The sequence below is a fragment of the Bubalus kerabau genome, chromosome 15, assembly GCF_029407905.1.
Source record: "Bubalus kerabau isolate K-KA32 ecotype Philippines breed swamp buffalo chromosome 15, PCC_UOA_SB_1v2, whole genome shotgun sequence".
NCBI lineage: Eukaryota > Metazoa > Chordata > Mammalia > Artiodactyla > Bovidae > Bubalus > Bubalus kerabau.
The window spans coordinates 34430668-34450131 of record NC_073638.1 but is presented as its reverse complement, the minus strand read 5'-3'; the positions used below and the strand labels follow the sequence as shown (position 1 = coordinate 34450131).

Below are 19464 nucleotides of genomic sequence, written 5' to 3'. Positions count from 1 at the left end.
AGTCTTGGGGTAATTGGAAGCCATTGGGTTTTTTTTTTTAAATAACAACTTTATCAAGATGTAAAATCACATACTTTAAAATTGACATTTTAAAGTGTATAATTTAGTGGGTTTTAGGATATTGTGCAACCACCTCCACCATGATTCCAGAACACTTTATCACCCCAAAAAGAAACACCCTACTCATTTGCAGACTATTCTCATTTTCCCTTATCCCCAGCCCTGAAAGTCACTAATCTACTTCCTATTGCTAGGAATGTGCCTGTTCTGGACATATAAAAGAAATCCACAATATATGGCCTTTTGTGAATGGCTTTTCTTTCACTATGACAGAGATTTCAAAGTTCTTCACCCATGCTGTAGCATGTTGAGTGTTTCACGCTTTTTTATGGCCATTAAAAGGAAAGCGAAGTCGCTCAGCTGTGTCCCACTCTCTGCGACCCCGTGGACTGTAGCATACCAGGCTCCTCTGTCCATGGGGTTTTTCAGGCAAGGGTACTGGAGGGGGTTGCCATTTCCTTCTCCAGGGGATCTTCCCAACCCAGGAATCAAATCCAGGTCTCCCACATTGCAGGCTTTACCATCTGAGCCACCAGGGAAGCCTCATGGCCATTAGTATTTCATTTTGGGGACATACCATGCTTAAGTTATCCATTCATCATAATGGATATTTGGGTTGTTTCTACCTTTTTGCTACTATGAATAATGCTTTCATGAATATCCATTTACAAGTTTTCGCATGGACTTATGTTTTCAATTCTCTTAGATCTGTACTTACACACACGAGGGGTAATGGTGACACTCAGGCTTTAGATCATTCTTGTGACTATAAGGAGGACAGGATGGAGGTGGCAGGGTGAAGGCAGGGAAACCAGTTAAGGGATACGGTGAGAACAAACAAGGAACGTATTTAAGAAGTATTTAGGAGGTGAAAATCGGCAGGCCTTGGTAGTAGGTCAGTAAAACTGATTTACACCCTTTTCCTCTTTCTGTAAACATGCCCCAGATTTTCTTACCTTTGAATCTTTGCTCATTTTGCAATGAATTGTCCTTTTTCTCCATCCTTTCCTGCCCAAATTCTCTAAGGCAAAGTTAACAGGTTGCCTTTCTCTGATCTCTTCAGCCAGAAGTGTTTCCTCCCTTGTGTACATATCAAAACAGCCTTTGCATGCCACTTAGCACACTTTTCATATTTAAATCTTATATGTGTGTTTATATATACATGATTTACTTTTGCAGCTAGACTGTAGCTCCCCAAGGGCAGTTACAGGAATTTATTAATTCCAATACTTGATAAGATATTATTATAAATTCACTGATCAGCTGGGGGCTGTCTAAAGCAGTAGTACACGGTCACATTTACACAGCTAATGAGTGATAGAAGCTAGATTAAATCCCTGGCCTGTACAACTCTAATTCGGACTTGCTCTTCTCCTCCCCTCCTAGGATCCTAGACGTCCATAAGAAGTCCTACTGCTCCAGACTTAGTAATGCTCCAACTCACGCCTGTACTGTATCACATTTTAATAGAAACTGCAGACACAGTCTTAACTGTAGCGTAATTCTTGGAAGAGCTCTCAATTTTAAGAATTCCAGACATGGGACAGATGTTTTGGAGCCAATGAAATTGGATGCTCTTCAGTCACTTGGTATCAAGTCCACCAACATAAAGGTCTAATAACACTTCCTGAAACTCAGATTAATCAAGATCCTTATTTAGTCTAGAATAAGCACTTTCACTAAAAAAGAAAAATAATACCCTTAACTTTTTAGTTTGTTTTAAATTATTTTCATGAAAATATTATATTTTTATATTTTATATTTAAAATACTTACAGGATGGTCAGCATCCAGTTCAGATCCATACATCAGAACTCTGTTGGCACAATGGTCCAGGTCAGAAATCTTCTTTGGAAACCAAGGAACAGTTTCCATGCCTGCAAAATACAAAAACCACTAACAGTTGAAGAGATCCTCTTAAATTAGGCAATAAGAAAGAAGAAATTAAGGAAGTCACAAATGCATTTGGATGAGATTTTTTATTTTAGCTTGTACTTTGAGACAAAATGTAAACAAGTAAGTTGTTCTAGTTCTAATAAGTACATCTTATTCAAAATTTTTGAATTTAAAAATGTTTTGAGCCTTAACTTCCTAAGTCTTGGAGAAATTATGTATTTTAGTCACAGACCAAAAGTTCAAAACAGTTTAAGCTACAACTTTAGCTATCCTTAAAAAGTAGATAAGGATGAACTTTACAGATCAAGGTGCAAATTTATTAAAAACTCATTTTTAAATTTAAATGTTTAAAACTCTGAATGTCTTTAAGTTTAAATGCTTTTAAATTATTAAAAACTCTGAATGTTATTAAACACTCTGAATGTGTGGCTCAGCTGGTAAAGAATCTGCCTGCAATGCGGGAGACCTGGGTTTGATACTTGGGTTGGGAAGATCCCCTGGAGAAGGAAAAGGCTATCCACTCCAGTATTCTGACCTGGAGAATTCCATGGATTGTATAGTCCATGGGGTTGCAAAGAGTCGGACAGGACTGAGCAACTTTCACTTTCACTGAATGTTTATTTTTGTTGATTGAAAGTATCCAAGAGATCATATGGCACCCCACTCCAGTACTCTTGCCTGGAAAATCCCATGCGCAGAGGAGCCCGGTAGGCTGCAGTCCATGGGGTCGCTAAGGGTCGGACACGACTGAGCGACTTCACTTTCATTTTTCACTTTCATGCATTGGAGAAGGAAATGGCAACCCACTCCAGTGTTCTTGCCTGGAGAATCCCAGGGAGGGCAGAGCCTGGTGGGCTGCCATCTATGGGGTCGCACAGAGTCAGACACGACTGAAGCGACTTAGCAGAAGCAGCAGCAGCAGAGATCATATATGTATTTGCCACTTTGATCTTCTTGCCATCCCTCATATATACAAGTCTTCCTAAAGCTCTTCTCCCTGGAATACCTATTCCACTCCCAGTACTGCTCCACCTCATTTTCAATTTTCCTGAGAATATCCTTCTCCTTCAAGACCCAAATCAAATAAGCCTTCCCTCACCCTGTGCTGCTGCTGCTGCTGCTAAGTTGCTTCAGTCGTGTCCGACTCTCTGCGACCCCATAGACTGCAGCCCACCCGGCTCCTCCGCCCATGGGATTTTCCAGGTAAGAGTACTGGAGTGGGTTGCCATTGCCTTCTCTCCCTGACCCTGTAGGTGGCGCTAATTCTCTATCTTTTGGGTTCCCGGGACTATGATTCAATTCTCCTAAAGCTTTTACCATGTTTTACTGTAATGAAACCGTATATGGCTGTCCTACAGAAAAGAATTGGAATGACTCTAGGGTAAGACTATTTTTTTATATCCCCATTTCTTAGTAGAAATATCTTACACAAGCTACTGTTCCCTAAATATCAACTGAACAATTTAGCCTCTATAAAACATCATTTTTATAGATGAGGTAACCAAAGTCCAGGGCTTCCCAAGTAAAGAATCTGCCTGCCAATTCAGGGGACACAGGTTCGATCCCTGGGTCAGGAAGATCCCCTGGAGAAGAGAATGGCAACCCGCTCCAGTATTCTTGCCTGGAGAACTCCATGAACAGAGGAGCCTGTCAAGCTATATGGGGTCACAAATAGTTGGACACGACTGAAGCAACTTAGCACACATAGCCATACAAATACATAACAGGTGAATATCAGCGTTTATTACACCCCCAATCTTGTGACATAATCTGAAGGGATTATTAAAATTTGAGTACCATATACAAAATGTGACTGGTTTATTTGCTTGTGTTTTGCCCTAAGTAAACTACAAGGATTTTTTTCACAATAGAGATTTTAGACTATATCCTTGCTACTGAGAATCTGAAAACTTAGAGGGCTTTACTGCTTTTCCATTTGGTTTTGGTGGAAGTGAGGGCAAGGAAGAATGTTGTATTTCACATATAAAGTATTTCATATCATAGTCATCAGTAATTGTCAACAGTTTCAGCAAATTTAAATATCCATTTAATATCTGCTAAGAATCTGCCCTGTAAGAGTTATTAAGTGCTCAGAGATTGTGAATTTGAGACTTGTGAAACCAAGAAATGCCTGACAATTTAAAAATTGAGATAACTAAATGGATTTCTAACTATTCTAAATTCTTTATCATACTCAAGGTTTCCTTTTCACTTCTCTCGCCTTTGATAAAATGTTGCTTTATAATTTTTCTTTAGCACCTTGAGCAGTTACATTTTGTATCTTCTTTATTATCAGATTGTAAGCAATTTGAAGAGACAGTGTTTGATTTTTCCTTTCATGCCTTTAAGATAAACATAAGATCAGACACATATATGATGCACTTAATCATCTGAGTAGCATTTTCACCTTTCAACTTACCGTCTTCCTTCACAGTAAAATTATCTGGTAGATTCACAGAGAGAATATTAGAATGAGACTTCAACAGATGAAAAATATCATTCAGTTGTTCTCTACTGATATCACAGTCAACAAAAATCTCAAATTCTGAGCTTCTTCTCTTTGATTTTCGGGACTCGATGTGTAACAGGTTCACATGCTTCTCCTGTGGAAAGAAGATGAAGAGTATCCATGACTGCCTCAAATGGTTATAGTCTCTGAGTGAATTACTTTCATTACCGCTAAAAATCAATCTCATCATTTGTCATAGTAGCCAATGGGGGGAAAGTCCATTTTTAGTGCTGCCAACAGCAAAACAATTCCTCCTAAATATTAGGTGCTTTTTTTCAGTTTGAAAAATTCATCTCACCCTCCAGAAACTAATAAATAAAATAAACACCCACCAGGGAGTCCCCCAGATTTCCACAACTGATTGGCATTCAAATCAAAAGACCTAGTCTTCTAGATGAAAAGAACTCTTTGAAAATTCTCACAAATAAAGGCTAGCTTTTTAAAAAAGTTATCTTGGTGTCTAGTCCTTCAGAAAGAAAAGTTTCCTTTGAAAAAATCCATTTACTAAAACTAGATGAACAGTTTGAACACAAAATGTTTAATATCTCCAATCTCCTAGGCTACAAACTCAAGTAACCAGCTGAATCAGATTGCTTCTTCTGATGTCTTCCCATGCCATCCTGAGCTGTGGGTGCCAAATGTGTAAACCTGCTAGGGGAGGGTATCTTCTGTTACCAATTTGGGTGCTAAGGGAAAACCCTGGTGACATAACCATGAAACAAAAGAACCAATCGCCCAACATCTAAAAAATGAGAGAGTAGATGCTCTCCAATACTAACATGTCGAATCTAAATTAACTGCACAAACACCTGTGTAGCCAGGTAAGGGCAGTGAAGTGTATGAAGAAAGATAAGACATACAAGAAGTTGACAACCTAGTTGGCTAACACATGAAAGACTGTGTGTGTGTGTGTGTGTGTGTGCGCGCACGCACACATGCACGCGCTCAGTTGTGTCCAACTTTTTGTGGCTCTGTGGACTGTGACCCACCAGGATCCTCCTCTGTCCATGGAATTTCCCAGGCAAGAATACTGGAGTGGGTTGCCATTTCCTACTCCAGAGGATCTTCCCGACCCAGGGATCAAACCTTCATTTCTTGTGTCTCCTGCATTGGCAGGTGGATTCTTTACCACTAGCGCCACCTACGGAGCCTGAAAGACTAAGAAAATACAAATAGTTTGGCTTCAGGGGCAAAAGATGTTCAACAAAGGGAAAAAACATCATGAGCTAGAGAAAGTAGAAGCTTCTATGAAGTAGATAGGAACTGAGGCGAGTCTTAATAAACAGAAGGGGAGAAGTGGGATTCCAAACAAGAGGGACTTGTATGAGTAAAAGTAGGGATGAGATAATTATCAGGGAATATGAACTTGATAAATAACAATAGAGAGTGAGTGTCAGGGATGTTGGGAACTGGAATAGGCAGGGTTCATCCTGCAATGTAGAATCTATCATGGAACCAATAGAAGAGAGTGAGCTACAAATACTGGAGCTGATCAGGAGCAAAGGAGAGTTTCATTGAATCTATTTCTTACAAATTTTATAATAAGAATGCATTCATAAATTTTTTTGAATGATTACTTGAACAAATGTAAAGCTATACATTATGTTTTTGGAGAAAAAGACACAAAATTTCAATTCTTCCTAAGTCAATCTAAAATTGAATGCTATTAAAATCAAAACACTGATGGAATGTGGCAAGGAAATATAATCAAACAATTTAAAAGTCCATCCAGGAGAAAAATTTAGTCAAGAAGATCCAAGAAAATTCCAGTAAAGTTAAAGCAATAAGTGAGACATTCCCTATCAGATATTTCAATTACAGAAACAGAGGCACAGAGAGGTTAAGCAATTTACCCAAAGGCACACAGTTAGTAAGTGTTCAAGCTGGAATTCAAAGTCAGGCTGTCCAAAACCATAGTCTATGCCCTTAAACACTATGTTGTAATATTGAACCAGGTACAAAAAGAAATAAAAGTCATAATAATGGATAATATGGCTTTTCTCTGAGCAAGATTTACATAATCTTAATAATGAAAACACTAAAGCCTGATATAGCCAAAAATTGGGGCATAACTACACTGGGAAGGTGGGGGAAAGGGAAGTTGAGGAGGCCTCTACAAAAGGGAGTTGTGCCAAGGAAGCTAAATGTTTACTTCCATTGGAGGAAACCAATAGGTAATATTTACAAATGGAAAAATCAAGAAATAGCAGCCGAATACACATATTGTTTATAAATATAGAAGTTAATACTATACAATATAGTTAAAAGAGTTGAAAATGGCTGCCCCCTATAGGTTGAAAAAGTGAAAAAAGTGAAAGTCAAACCTGGGTCTCCTGCCCTGCAGACAGATTCTTTACCATCTGAGCCACCAGCGAAGCTCAGTGGATAGGAATCCGCCGGCTAATGCAGAGATCACAAGTTCAATCCCTGGGTCAGTAAGATCCCCTGGAGAAGGGAAGGCAACCCACGCCAGTATTCTTGCCTGGGAGAGGAGCCTGGCAGGCTATAGTCCATGGGGTCACAGAAGAGTCAAACACAACTTAGTGACTAGACAACAACAATCATTTCTCTAACATAACTGTTCAGTGCTTGTCTTCTGCACTGGCTTGTGCGCACTGTGAGGAGGGGCACTGGGCCTGCTCGGCTCCGGCCTGCATCTCTGTATCCAGCAGGGCACCGTGCGCTTGCTGCTGCTGCTGCTAAGTCGCTTCAGTCGTGTCCGACTCTGTGCAACCCCATAGACGGCAGCCCACCAGGCTTCCCCGTCCCTGGGATTCTCCAGGCAAGAACACTGGAGTGGGTTGCCATTTCCTTCTCCAATGCATGAAAGTGAAAAGTGAAAGTGAAGTCGCTCAGTCATGTCTGACTCCTAACAACCCCATGGACTGTGGCCCACCAGGCTCCTCGTCCATGGGATTTTCCAGGCAAGAGTACTGGAGTGGGGTGCCATCACCTTCTCCGACTGTGCGCTTAGCACTCAGTAAATATTCGTGTCCCGACTGGCTGACCCAATTTCCTTAAGACAGATTTATGAAAGTAAAACTACTGGGCCAAAATGTGTGAACACTTTAAGACTCACAATACTTATTGCCAGATTGTTTCCCTACACATCACATCAATTTTCCTTCACACCAAAGGTGTAGTTAAGTGCCAAATGCACTGAAGCTCTGACAGTAGGGAGTAGTATAATTGTAGAATCCTTGCTATTTTGCTGTATAAAAATATAATTTAACATATTAATATCAATGATATCATTACAATCTGAATATTTATTTAGCTAAAGTTAAAATTTGCTTTTTCAGAATCTATGAAGTAAATCTTTCTTTCCCCACTTCTTTATTACTTAAATAACAAATTGTTTCTATAAATTGTTTGTATCCATTTACTTTGCCAACAAAGGTCCGTCTAGTCAAGGCTATGGTTTTTCCTGTGGTCATGTATGGATGTGAGAGTTGGACTGTGAAGAAGGCTGAGCACAGAAGAATTGATGCTTTTGAACTGTGGTGTTGGAGAAGACTCTTGAGAGTCCCTTGGACTGCAAGGAGATCCAACCAGTCCATTCTGAAGGATATCAGCCCTGGGATTTCTTTGGAAGGAATGATGCTAAAGCTGAAACTCCAGTACTTTGGCCACTTCATGCGAAGAGTTGACTCATTGGAAAAGAGTCTGATTCTGGGAGGGATTGGGGGCAGGAGGAAAAGGGGATGACAGAGGATGAGATGGCTGGATGGCATCACTGACTCAATGGACATGAGTCTGAGTGAACTCCGGGAGTTGGTGATGGACAGTGAAGCCTGGCGTGCTGTGATTCATGGGGTCGCAAAGAGTCGGACACGACTGAGCGACTGATCTGATCTGATCTGATCTGATTGCCCACTTGATAGAACTGAGCAATATTTTAGAAATTTAAATACTTAAAACATTTCTGTAGTCCACCAATGACGAATTTACAAATAATCTTATAGACCCATTTCATAAAAGTTTTATGCAAAAATATGGAGAGTATTTACCTGGAAGATTTTCAGTGCTTTTATAAGTCCTCCAACTTCATTTTTTAAGGAAAAAATAAGGGTTGCTCTTCCCCTTTCAAAGGAATGGTCTTTGTTTTCCTTATTGTCTTCAATCATGATCAGTTTGGTGTACTTCTCTAAAAACAAAGTATGAAAATAGAAAGATCTAAAAAAGAAAGTTGTGTGATATAGGCAATGTTTGATAACACAGATATTTGAAACTCAGACAATATTTGATAACATTAACCAAGTTTTATTTTCCTCATCTGTAAAACATGAATGTACAGATATACTTTGCAAGGCCATAATGAGACCAAAATAAGCTAAAAGATAGCCTAGCATAGTACTCAGAATATAATAGGCATACAATACATGTTGGCAGTTTCCTTCTCTTTTTTTCTCCTAATCCAGTGCTTTCGGGGTATGACTCAAGCCCGTGGGCTTCTTGCAGTTGTCCTGACTATTGTGGTCTGAACTGAGCACTCTTCCTCCATCAGAGCCTACCTCCTCTCCCCCTACAATTTTAGCACTTTATTATACTGGATCTTTCTTGTTTTTTTAGTTTCAGATGTACAACTTAAGTGATTCAATGTTTTCATAGATTATATTCCATCTAAAGTTATCAAAAAATACTGACTATATTTTCTGTGCTGTATAATATATATATCCTTATAGCCTATTTATTTTATAGATAGTAATTTTTACTGTTAATCTCCTATGCTATTTTGCCCCTTCCTCCTCTACTCTCCCACTGGTAACCACCAGTTGTTCTCTATATCTGTAAGCCTGTTTCTGTTAGTTTCATTAACTTGTTTCATATTTTAGATTCCACATATAAATGATAATATACAGGATTTGTCTTTCTCTGACTTATTTCAGTAAGCATCATACCCTCAGGGTCCATCCATATTGCTGCAAATGGCAGAATTTCATTCTTTTTATGGCTAATATTCCATTGCGTGTGTATATATATTTATATATTGTTGTTGTTCAGCTGCTAAATCATGTCCAACTCTCACAAGGCTCCTCTGTCCTTCACCATCTCCCAGAGTTTACTCAAATTCATGTCCATTGAATGCGTGATGCCATCCAACCATCTCGTCCTCTGCTGCCCTCTTCTTTTGCATTCAATCATATATATATGCCTCTGTATCTTGGCTATTATAAATAGTGCTACTGTGAATATTGGGGTGTGTGTATCTTTTCAAAGTAGTGTTCTCATTTCCTTTGAGTGTAAGCCCAGGAGGAATTTCTGGATCACATAGGAGTTCTGTTTTTAGTTTTTTGAGGCACTTCCATACTGGTTTCCATAGTGGCTGCACCAATTTACATTCCCACCAACAGTGCAGAAGGGTTACCTTTTCTCCACCTCTCACCATTTGTTAACTGTAGTTATACTGGGTCTTGAATGGCTTTCCTCAAAAGTGTCACTCATACATGGCTTCTAAAAAGACAGTAAACTCCTTCAGAACAGGGATAGGGCCTTTTATTTCTTTTGTAAATTCAAGAGCCTAGACAGCTCTGGACACAGGTGGACTAGATGGATAACTGCTAGCCCAGAGAATTTTGGTTCCAGGTAAGTATCTGCTTTCTCTCTGACTGTGGAATCCCCTAGGCCATGAGCCCTGAAGCCATTTTAGTATTGGCCTACAAGTGCCATATGATTATACAAATACATATATATTTGTGTATGTGTGTATGTGTGTGTATGTGTGTTGGGGAAGGTGAGAATAGTGTAGTAGATAGATGTAGGGTACAGTAACTTTGTACTGGTGACTCTCAATTGAGAAATACACAATTGAGAAATAAGATTTAGATTAGTAAATGGAAAGAGCATATTGAAGATTTATGGTTATTGGTTTTCTTTGGGTTATTAATTCTTCCTAATTGCCCAGTTTCACATCATTATTCTAGTGGAACTGGCATTTAACAACTTAAATTGACATAACCAATCTCACTGCCTTTCGCCACTTTGCATGCATTGTTCCAAGCCTGTGGAGCAGGTATCACAGGATAGCATGGGCTTGAAGCCAGAGAAACTATGTTCCAGTCCCCCGCAGTTCAAACTGCACGAACTTGTGGAAGCCTTCCCTGACCTCCGCAAGTCAACCCCTAGTGTTGATTCTCATTGCACCAGATACTTCCTATTCATAACAACAGTCACATGCGCAGCTGTAGCTCACCTGTATATATGGTTGTTCTGTATTTACAACTAGCCTATGAGTTCTGTGGGGGGCAGGGATCATATATGCTTTTATTCACCATTGTTAGTACCTAGCACAGTCTCACGGAGAAGGCAATGGCACCCCACTCCAGTACTCTTGCCTGGAAAATCCCATGGACAGAGGAGCCTGGTAGGCTGCAGCCCATGGGGTTGCTAAGAGTCGAACACAACTGAGCGACTTCACTTTCACTTTTCACTTTCATGCATTGGAGAAGGAAATGGCAACCCACTCCAGTGTTCTTGCCTGGAGAATCCCAGGGGTGGGGGAGCCTGGTGGGCTGCCATCTATGGGGTCGCACAGAGTCGGACACGACTGAAGCGACTCAGCAGCAGCAGTAGCAGCACAGTCTCTGCACATAACAGGGACCGAATAGATGTCACAGAATGAATAAATAAATGAAAGACTGGTGACAGACATGGTCCCCACACTCAGGAAACTATAAGAGTCTTAAATAGAAGAACAATGTGAAGGATAAGCACTGTAGCAGAGAACACAGATGGTAGTGATGCCAGTGGCTAGATTAATTATTCTGCTATGTATTTAGAGGTGCTTCACAGAGGATGTGTTTGAATTCCTCTCCTAAAGAAAAAGAGAGGAAAGAGCCCATGAGGAGGTGAAAGACGACAGGTGACAGGTGAAAGACAACAGGAAGTGACCCAGTATTTCAGAGCGCTGAGGGATCATGCAGGCACGGTAAGCGGGTCAGATCCTTCAAAAGGCTCTGTGCAGTTAATGCAGAGGAGTTTGGACTTGATCTTCTATGCCCATCCAGATACCCATCTCAGGTACCCATACAATGACCAGCCTGATCAAAGGCTAAATGAGAAAAGTTAGGACAAGGTAATTTTCCATTAAGCTAAATTCTTGGCTTTGAAATGCTTTCTATAGGTTGATGCAAAATGAGGGGCTTCATGAATTTCTGTCCTTCTGACCAGAGAACTTTGTAAGTTTTCTCTTTTGGCCATAATGCCCTTTTTAAAACCCATACTGTGTAACATTTGGGGGCACCTTATAAGAAGTAACCCTAAGAGCCCTATCTGGCTTGATAAAGTTATAAAGTACCAAATAAAGCTCAGGAATTTCCAACTGTATGGTCATAAACAATAGTCTGCTACTAAATTTGCCAATGGAGTACACTTTTCTGTTTCAGAATCCAGTCTTTGATACCTTTGAAATTTAGTTTTAAAAAATATTTATCAGGCAGATACTAAGTTGAAGGACTTCTACATATAAGTTCAGAGAGTATGAGGATAAAGAATTTCCCATGCCATGATGACAAGATTCCATCCACTTTTAACAATCCAAGAGATGGCTGAGGAAACTGATACTTGTCAAATGCCTATATATATCATGCACTAATATTGTCCCATATAATTCTCATAAAAATCTTGGTGGAGAGAGATAGGAATTATATTCATTTTATAAATGAGAAAACTGAAGCTTAGAGAAACTAACCTGTCCATGGTAACACAGCTAGAAATGTAAGAACACATATTGAAAACTGCCTATGAAAATGTGAATGCTAACGTATGTATCTGCTTTCACAAGAATTAGCCTAAAAGTGTGCAGAAACACAAAAAGTAGAGAAAAATTCCTAGGATCTAGTTGAAAGTTGATGTCTCAGATGAACTAGATATCTACCTTGGCATCTTCTCAACCACTATTTACACTGCAAAACAGTGAAGGAAATATCTAATCACTGGCCTAACATTTGTCAGTGTATGACCTTGGGCACACTACCTAACTTTTCTAATACAGCAAAGTAACCAAACAGTTAATCAGAACTCACAGCATTCAAAACTCGCTTACACATTTTAAACACATAATGTGACTTGGTATTCTGGTGTTTTCCCCCGAGAAGAAACTAAGCTACTTCAGTTGCCCAAAAATATAAAATTCGAAATTTAACAAATACTTATCAAATCATTGAGATTAAAATCAAAACTGCTTAGACATTTCTAATTGTGTCAATTTATTCTCTGCAATTAAGACAATCTCTGTGTCAAACGCTTTAAAACCAAATGGCCAGTTAAACTTAATGATAATGTGGATTTTTTCTATGATTCAAATGATTACTAGTGGTAAAACAAATAAAATTTCAACCCAAGCACATTTCCATGAATGAATTACTATAGTCAGTGTTAGGGCAGTAAAGATGAAAAAGACAAAGAAGACTATTTGCCTCAAAGGAATTCACAGATTTATTATGAGGGGGAGGAGGAGAGACAGACTTTCCAGCAAGGACAAATAGGCCGAAGAGAACAGTATACTGAGATCCGAGCTATGATATCTGAGAAGCACACCAAACCTCACCTACTTACCAACCCTGTGACCAATATCCCATGAGATTCTGAAAGTGTTGGAGATGGTTTGTGGCCCATCCCTGAGTCTCTGAGAAGAAAAGATTTATGGATGGGAAGCAAGACATCCAAAAAGGGATTTTCAGCTTCAAAGGAACTGACCATTTCTTAAGGTAAGCTTAATTATACACAGGAAATTCTGAATTGGTGGCTCTAGAGCTAAAAATTCAGGGATGGTCTCAGATTTGCATTCTTAGAGATGTGAAAACCTTTGGAAACAGTTCTTACGTGTCTAACCATCACTCAAAGACCATGCACTTTTTATTTTTTCTCACAGAGTATTGGTGACTTTGTCCTATAGTATACTACTGCCAATAATAAGAGAGGTATAAAATGATAAAGCAGATTTCTGTAATAAATCCAACTACAAATCCATGTAAACAAGTTATAATTTCTATGTGTATTAATTTTCTTATATGCAAAATTGGATGGAGGCTAATTAGCCTCAAGTTTGTGGCTATAAGGAGAAGCAGTATAATACATGAAACTCTTAGAACAGATGCTGACCTAAACTAGTTCAGTTCAGTTCAGTTGCTCAGTCGTGTCTGACTCTTTGCCACCCCATGAATCGCAGCACGCCAGGCCTCCCTGTCCATCACCAACTCCAGGAGTTCACCCAGACTCACGTCCATTGAGTCAGTGATGCCATCCAGCCATCTCATCCTCTGTCGTCCCCTTCTCCTCCTGCCCCCAATCCCTCCCAGCATCAGACTCTTTTCCAATGAGTCAACTCTTCACATGAGGTGGCCAAAGTACTAGAGTTTCAGCTTTAGCGTCATTCCTTCCAAAGAAATCCCAGGGCTGATCTCCTTCAGAATGGACTGGTTGGAACTCCTTGCAGTCCAAGGGACTCTCAAGAGTCTTCTCCAACACCACAGTTCAAAAGCATCAATTCTTCTGTGCTCAGCCTTCTTCACAGTCCAACTCTCACATCCATACATGACCACTGGAAAAACCATAGCCTTGACTAGACAGACCTTTGTTGGCAAAGTAATGTCTCTGCTTTTGAATATGCTATCTAGGTTGGTCATAACTTTCCTTCCAAGGAGTAAGCGTCTTTTAATTTCATGGCTGCAGTCATCATCTGCAGTTGATTTTGGAGTCCCAAATAATAAAGTCTGACACTGTTTCCCCATCTATTTGCCATGAAGTGATGGGACCGGATGCCATGATCTTCGTTTTCTGAATGTTGAGCTTTAAGCCAAATTTTTCACTCTCCTCTTTCACTTTCATCAAGAGGCTTTTTAGTTCCTCTTCACTTTCTGCCATAAGGGTGGTGTCATCTGCATATCTGAGGTTATTGACGTTTCTCCCAGCAATCTTGATTCCAGCTTGTGCTTCTTCCAGTCCAGCGTTTCTCATGATGTACTCTGCATATAAGTTCAATAAGCATGGTGACAATATACAGCCTTGACGTACTCCTTTTCTTATTTGGAACCAGTCTGTTGTTCCATGTCCAGTTCTAACTGTTGCTTCCTGACCTGCATACAAATTTCTCAAGAGGCAGATCAGGTGTTCTGGTATTCCCATCTCTTTCAGAATTTTCCACAGTTGATTGTGATCCACACAGTCAAAGGCTTTGGCATAGTCAATAAAGCAGAAATAGATGTTTTTCTGGAACTTTCTTGCTTTTCCCATGATTCAGGAAATGTTGGCAATGTGATCTCTGTACTTAGTAAATATTAGCTCTAACAATGGGAAGTGCATCCCACATTTTCCAGTCTTTCAAAAAAAATGTTAAACATAATATAATTTATATTCTAAACTTCCCTGGCTAAAAACTTTTCTTTCCCTGGGAATTAAGCATTTCACAAGATAGTTATAAATCTACTTCTTATAATAGAAAGCACATGGAAAAATTGGCATAAAATTTAAGTATTCTTTTGTCTTAAGGTGTTTTTCAGTTTTATTTGTTTATTTGCTATGAAACCCCTAAGTGTATTAAGTTCCAAATCTCAAGTGAATAATTTAGCAATTCTTTTGCAAACAAACAGATGAAGACTCCAAAGTACAATTTACTGAGTCAGTCTATATTTACTGAGTCCCCATTTTCCCTCATATTATCACCGTAACATGCTGAAGTAACAGCATTCTGAAAATATAAGTTATTTCCTGGTCTACCATTATTTTTGTAATATAAGCAAACTTTAACAACAAGCAAGGAACAGAAAACAGGAAAGAAAAATGATGTTTTTGCCAGTCAGTGGTAACACCAACAGAATTTCAGATCTCCTGATAGTTCATCCTTCAACAATCCCTCAGAGCTTAGAATGCAACTCTTCATATCAAACTGTATCAAGATTTTCTTTCACATTTCAAAACTGACCCTTAACCTCCTGTGGCAGGAGCCCCTGTAAGAAGGTACTAATGGTCATAGCTAATCCATCATTTTGGGCTTCATAATTCTTTCTTTTCTCCCTGGTTCTGAAATGGATCTAGTGTTGCCTAATGCGTGGGGGTAGAGGAAGGTGAAAGATACATTAATTGAATATTTATGACAGGTAAGGCATTTTGTATACTGAGATTTGGAAATATTCCTATCCCTCTTGTTAAGTCAATATAAGAATGAAGTTTCTCAAAAGGGACTTCTGCTAAGAAACTAGAAGAAAAAAGTTCTCCCCGCTCCCCAACTTCCACCCAAAAATCAACTTAAGAGCATAGGGCTTTGACCTTTACTAAAATTTGGCCACAGCTGGGCCTGATAGAACTTATGAAGCATTTTTATTCTGTCTTTATTGTTACTCCCAAACCCCTTTCAGAACCTCAACATTTTCCCCTTGTCACTTTTTTTCTTTCCCCCTTCAGGCTACCTACCCCCTCTTACTCCTTCAGGGGCAAAGTCCACCATACTAGCCTAGTAAGATAAAAGGTTATGAAGTGTCCAATGGGTCACACTTGTTTGGACATGTGTCTCATGAAGAAGTGTATATTTTACTTTGAAAGCAACACTGTAATAGGCCAGTGCCAACTGGTACTTCCCACTTTTCTGTGAGAGGCAGTGAGCCATTCTCCTATCACCTTTCCTGACCTGACTAAAGATACACTGGGATATAGGAACCTGCCATGTGAAATAATGGACACATACCAAGAAGGTGGTCCGAAGTCCAACATGCCCTTGGTATAGAAGAGGTCAAGGTGTTTACACTGACTGTTTTCTCCATTTAGTTTAATCAGTAGGAGAAGGCAATGGCACCCCACTCCAGTACTCTTGCCTGGAAAATCCCATGGACAGAGGAGCCTGGAAGGCTGCAGTCCATGGGGTCGCTGAGGGTCAGACACGACTGAGCGACTTCACTTTCACTTTTCACTTTCATGCATTGGAGAAGGAAATGGCAGCCCACTCCAGTGTTCTTGCCTTGAGAATCCCAGGGACGGGGGAGCCTGGTGGGCTGCCGTCTACGGGGTCGCACAGAGCTGGACACGACTGAAGCGACTTAGCAGCAGCAGCAGCAGCAGCAGTTTAATCAGTAACAGTGTAACTTAAATTTCTATGATCTAGGAAGCACAGAGCACTATTAAATTAAAGTATTTTGAAAGCATGGATGCTATTTGAAGACAGAATTAAAAGCTTCTGGAAAGACTGGTGTGAAAGAAGAGAACCCTCCAGAGAACCTTGATGTTCTTTTCTGAATGGAGGAAGGGAATGAGGATGAAAGTAAAGATGAAATAAAAAATAAAATATGAAAATGTGAAAAACATTATTTCAGGAAATAAAGGCACCAGCAAACAAAATGGTAACAGAAGATACATCCCTGCCTGAAGATAATCTGACAATAATACATCTACAAATGAACTCCAGTGAACTTCATAGGTCACAGATTATAGCTTTACAGAACCATGTATAGTTACTTTAAGCTGTGCTCACTTCTACTTTTAAAACAAATAAGTGAATTCCATCCTTCTTTGAGAATTAATTGACAGGTGCAAACTTTCACTGGGTTCGAAAGTTCAACTCTAGTCTTTTTGCCCTAAGTCAATTAGAGTAGAACATCAGTGGGGAGTTAATTTTAGACCTCTGTAAACCAAATGGCCAGAGGCAAGATTACGCTTACTTCGACTATTAACAGGATCTGAACTACTAGGTCCAATGCCTCTTTGTTAGCTGCAACCTCGTCCTGGAGCTCTTAGTCCCGTGTTGGGGTGGAGGTGATAAGATGTGATGCTGAGAGGCTTTGCATCAGAGACTCCCTTTTCTTTGGGAGTGTCTAAGGGAAGGTTCCCTTTGTAGGAGTAGAAGGAAAAAAAGAGATGTTGCCGTTTGATATGGAAGAGAAGGAAGAGCGCGTGTTTCTGCTAGCATAGAGGAATCATGCACGCTTGGGTTCAACTCAACCTCAGTTTCCTCATCTGTAAAATTCAAGACATGTCTACTTCACAGGGTTTGATGTGGAGGTGAAATCAGATGACATGTAAACAGCCTGTTTCTGGCACTCAGGAGGACCTCAAAAATAGTATCTTTTCACCCCTAAGAGAGTAGGTGGAAGGGAGAAGAATGAGTGACACAGGAGCACAACTTCGACTTCCCAGACCCAGCTCCCCACGAGCATTTACCTCCCGGAGGATGATCCTGCCTCTCCCCGAGCCAGCCCAAAGCCCCCAAATCCTCGACGGTGGTCCCGGATCCCGACGGGAAGGCACCAACCCACTCACCTCGAGAGCAGCTTAGCTGTGAGCTGGGTCCGCTCGCAGCCTCGCGCTGCCCGCCTCTTATAGAGGCGGGCGTCAGAGCCGGCCAATGGGCGCCCGAGACGACCGTGCAGTGGCCAATGAGGAAAGGGTTCGCCTGCCGGGCGGGGGTTGGCGGGGCACCCAAGGAGCTGACCTCCTCTGGGTGCTGACTGTCCCTGCCAGCCTGCGCGGAGAGTCGCACGCCTTAGCCTTTTAATTAAACTAATGTGAGGCCATCCTTAACTACAGAAGTCCGACCAATATTAAGCAATCGAGCTGGAAATTCCCTCCAAATCAAGATAACATCCGTTATTGACACATCGTAGGCTTGCACTGCTTTTCCTGATTGGCAACTGAAGCAGGAATCCGCCGCCCCACCCCCACCCCACCTCCCAGAATATGTGCTCTTAGGTTAATAGTCCAGCCCAGCCTTATCGTTCTCTTGATGACTCCCCTTGTTCCTTAAAACAAGGCAATTGACCTTTTAAGAAGTGCTCAGTACCTTTCCAATTAAAAAAACTTTAAAGCTGCAAACAGATGAGCACGCTATATTAGCAGAGAATCGTACGTCAACAACATGGCACTAAGGTAAAAAATTTGGACTAAAGTACTTGTTGATTGAGCACTCAGTCCATAAGATCCTGTCCCAAAAGGCTATATATGTGCTTCAATTTTTTTTTAAGTCAAGTTTGTTGATGTATCATTTACTCACAGTAAAATTGACCCTTTTGAGATGTACATTTCTGAGTTCTGACAGATACAGTTGTGTAACCACCAAAGGAAAAGAATATAGAACGTTTTTCTCACCTCAAAAAAGCTCCCGTTTCACTTCTCTCCCCTTACATCCAACCCCTGACAACCACTGATGTAATTTATGTCAGTCTAGTTTTTCCTTTTCTGGAATGTCATATAAATGGAATTATACTGGCATGTGTTTTTTGGCTCCTGGCACTTAACATGGTGTTTTTGAATATCATCCATTTTGTTGCCTATCAGTAATTTGATCCTTTTCATTGCTGATTATGGATATATTTTTAAAATGCAGGACATCTACTGCTTTCAAGTGCACTCTTCCTTTTATCTGCCTAACAATTCTATGAGATAATTATTATCCTCATTTTACAGATAAGGAAACTCAGTCTCAGAGAGGTTCTGTGACCCTTTTCTGGCACAGGCTGGTAAATAGAATCACAAATTAAACAAAAGTATTCTGACTTTAAATCTGGTGTTTTTACTACAATTCCATGAAAAACACTAGCCAGGTACAGACATTTCAGAATCAAGCTGTGGTCAAAGACAGCTTTCCTAAAGTTGGGTCTATGGGAGCGCTTGAAACACCTCTGTTAAAGAAGAGGGATGGGGCCAAGTCATTCAAAGAAATCAGGAGAACAATTTGGGCACTAGCTCTATGTGAAAAGTTTTGAGTAATTGATATAAATCTATCTAAGGTCACTTTGAAGGACTGCGTGAAGCAGGAATAGTCTCTGGACCTCACTGAACGTACTCAGCTCCTACAGTCCTGGGAGTTTGCAGGCATTTGGGCTTTCCCACTTCTCTGACAGAATTCTAAGGTGATGCTGACTCTCCCCAAAACATCTCAAACATTGTGCTTGGAATTCCACCAAAGAAGAATTTTCACTGGAGCTAATGAAACAATTTAAATTAAATTCATACACTCTGACAAGGCACAGAGAAAGAACTATCAGTTGGAGAAAAATAATATATATATATATTTGC

General features: G+C 40.2%; 1 protein-coding gene across 1 annotated transcript in view; it reads right to left on the bottom strand.

Moving 5' to 3' along the window:
• Nucleotides 1–17741, bottom strand: part of TPH1 (tryptophan hydroxylase 1) — a 29403-nt gene extending 11662 nt beyond the window's left edge. Inside the window, exons 1-4 of the mRNA XM_055547483.1 lie at nt 17710–17741; nt 8475–8611; nt 4375–4558; nt 1836–1936 (exon numbers count right to left, since the gene is read on the bottom strand). Coding sequence (XP_055403458.1) covers nt 1836–1936; nt 4375–4558; nt 8475–8591 — 402 coding nt within the window. The 5' untranslated portion in view covers nt 8592–8611; nt 17710–17741. The remainder of the gene's footprint in view (nt 1–1835; nt 1937–4374; nt 4559–8474; nt 8612–17709) is intronic.
• Between the last annotated feature and the right edge of the window lie 1723 nt (nt 17742–19464).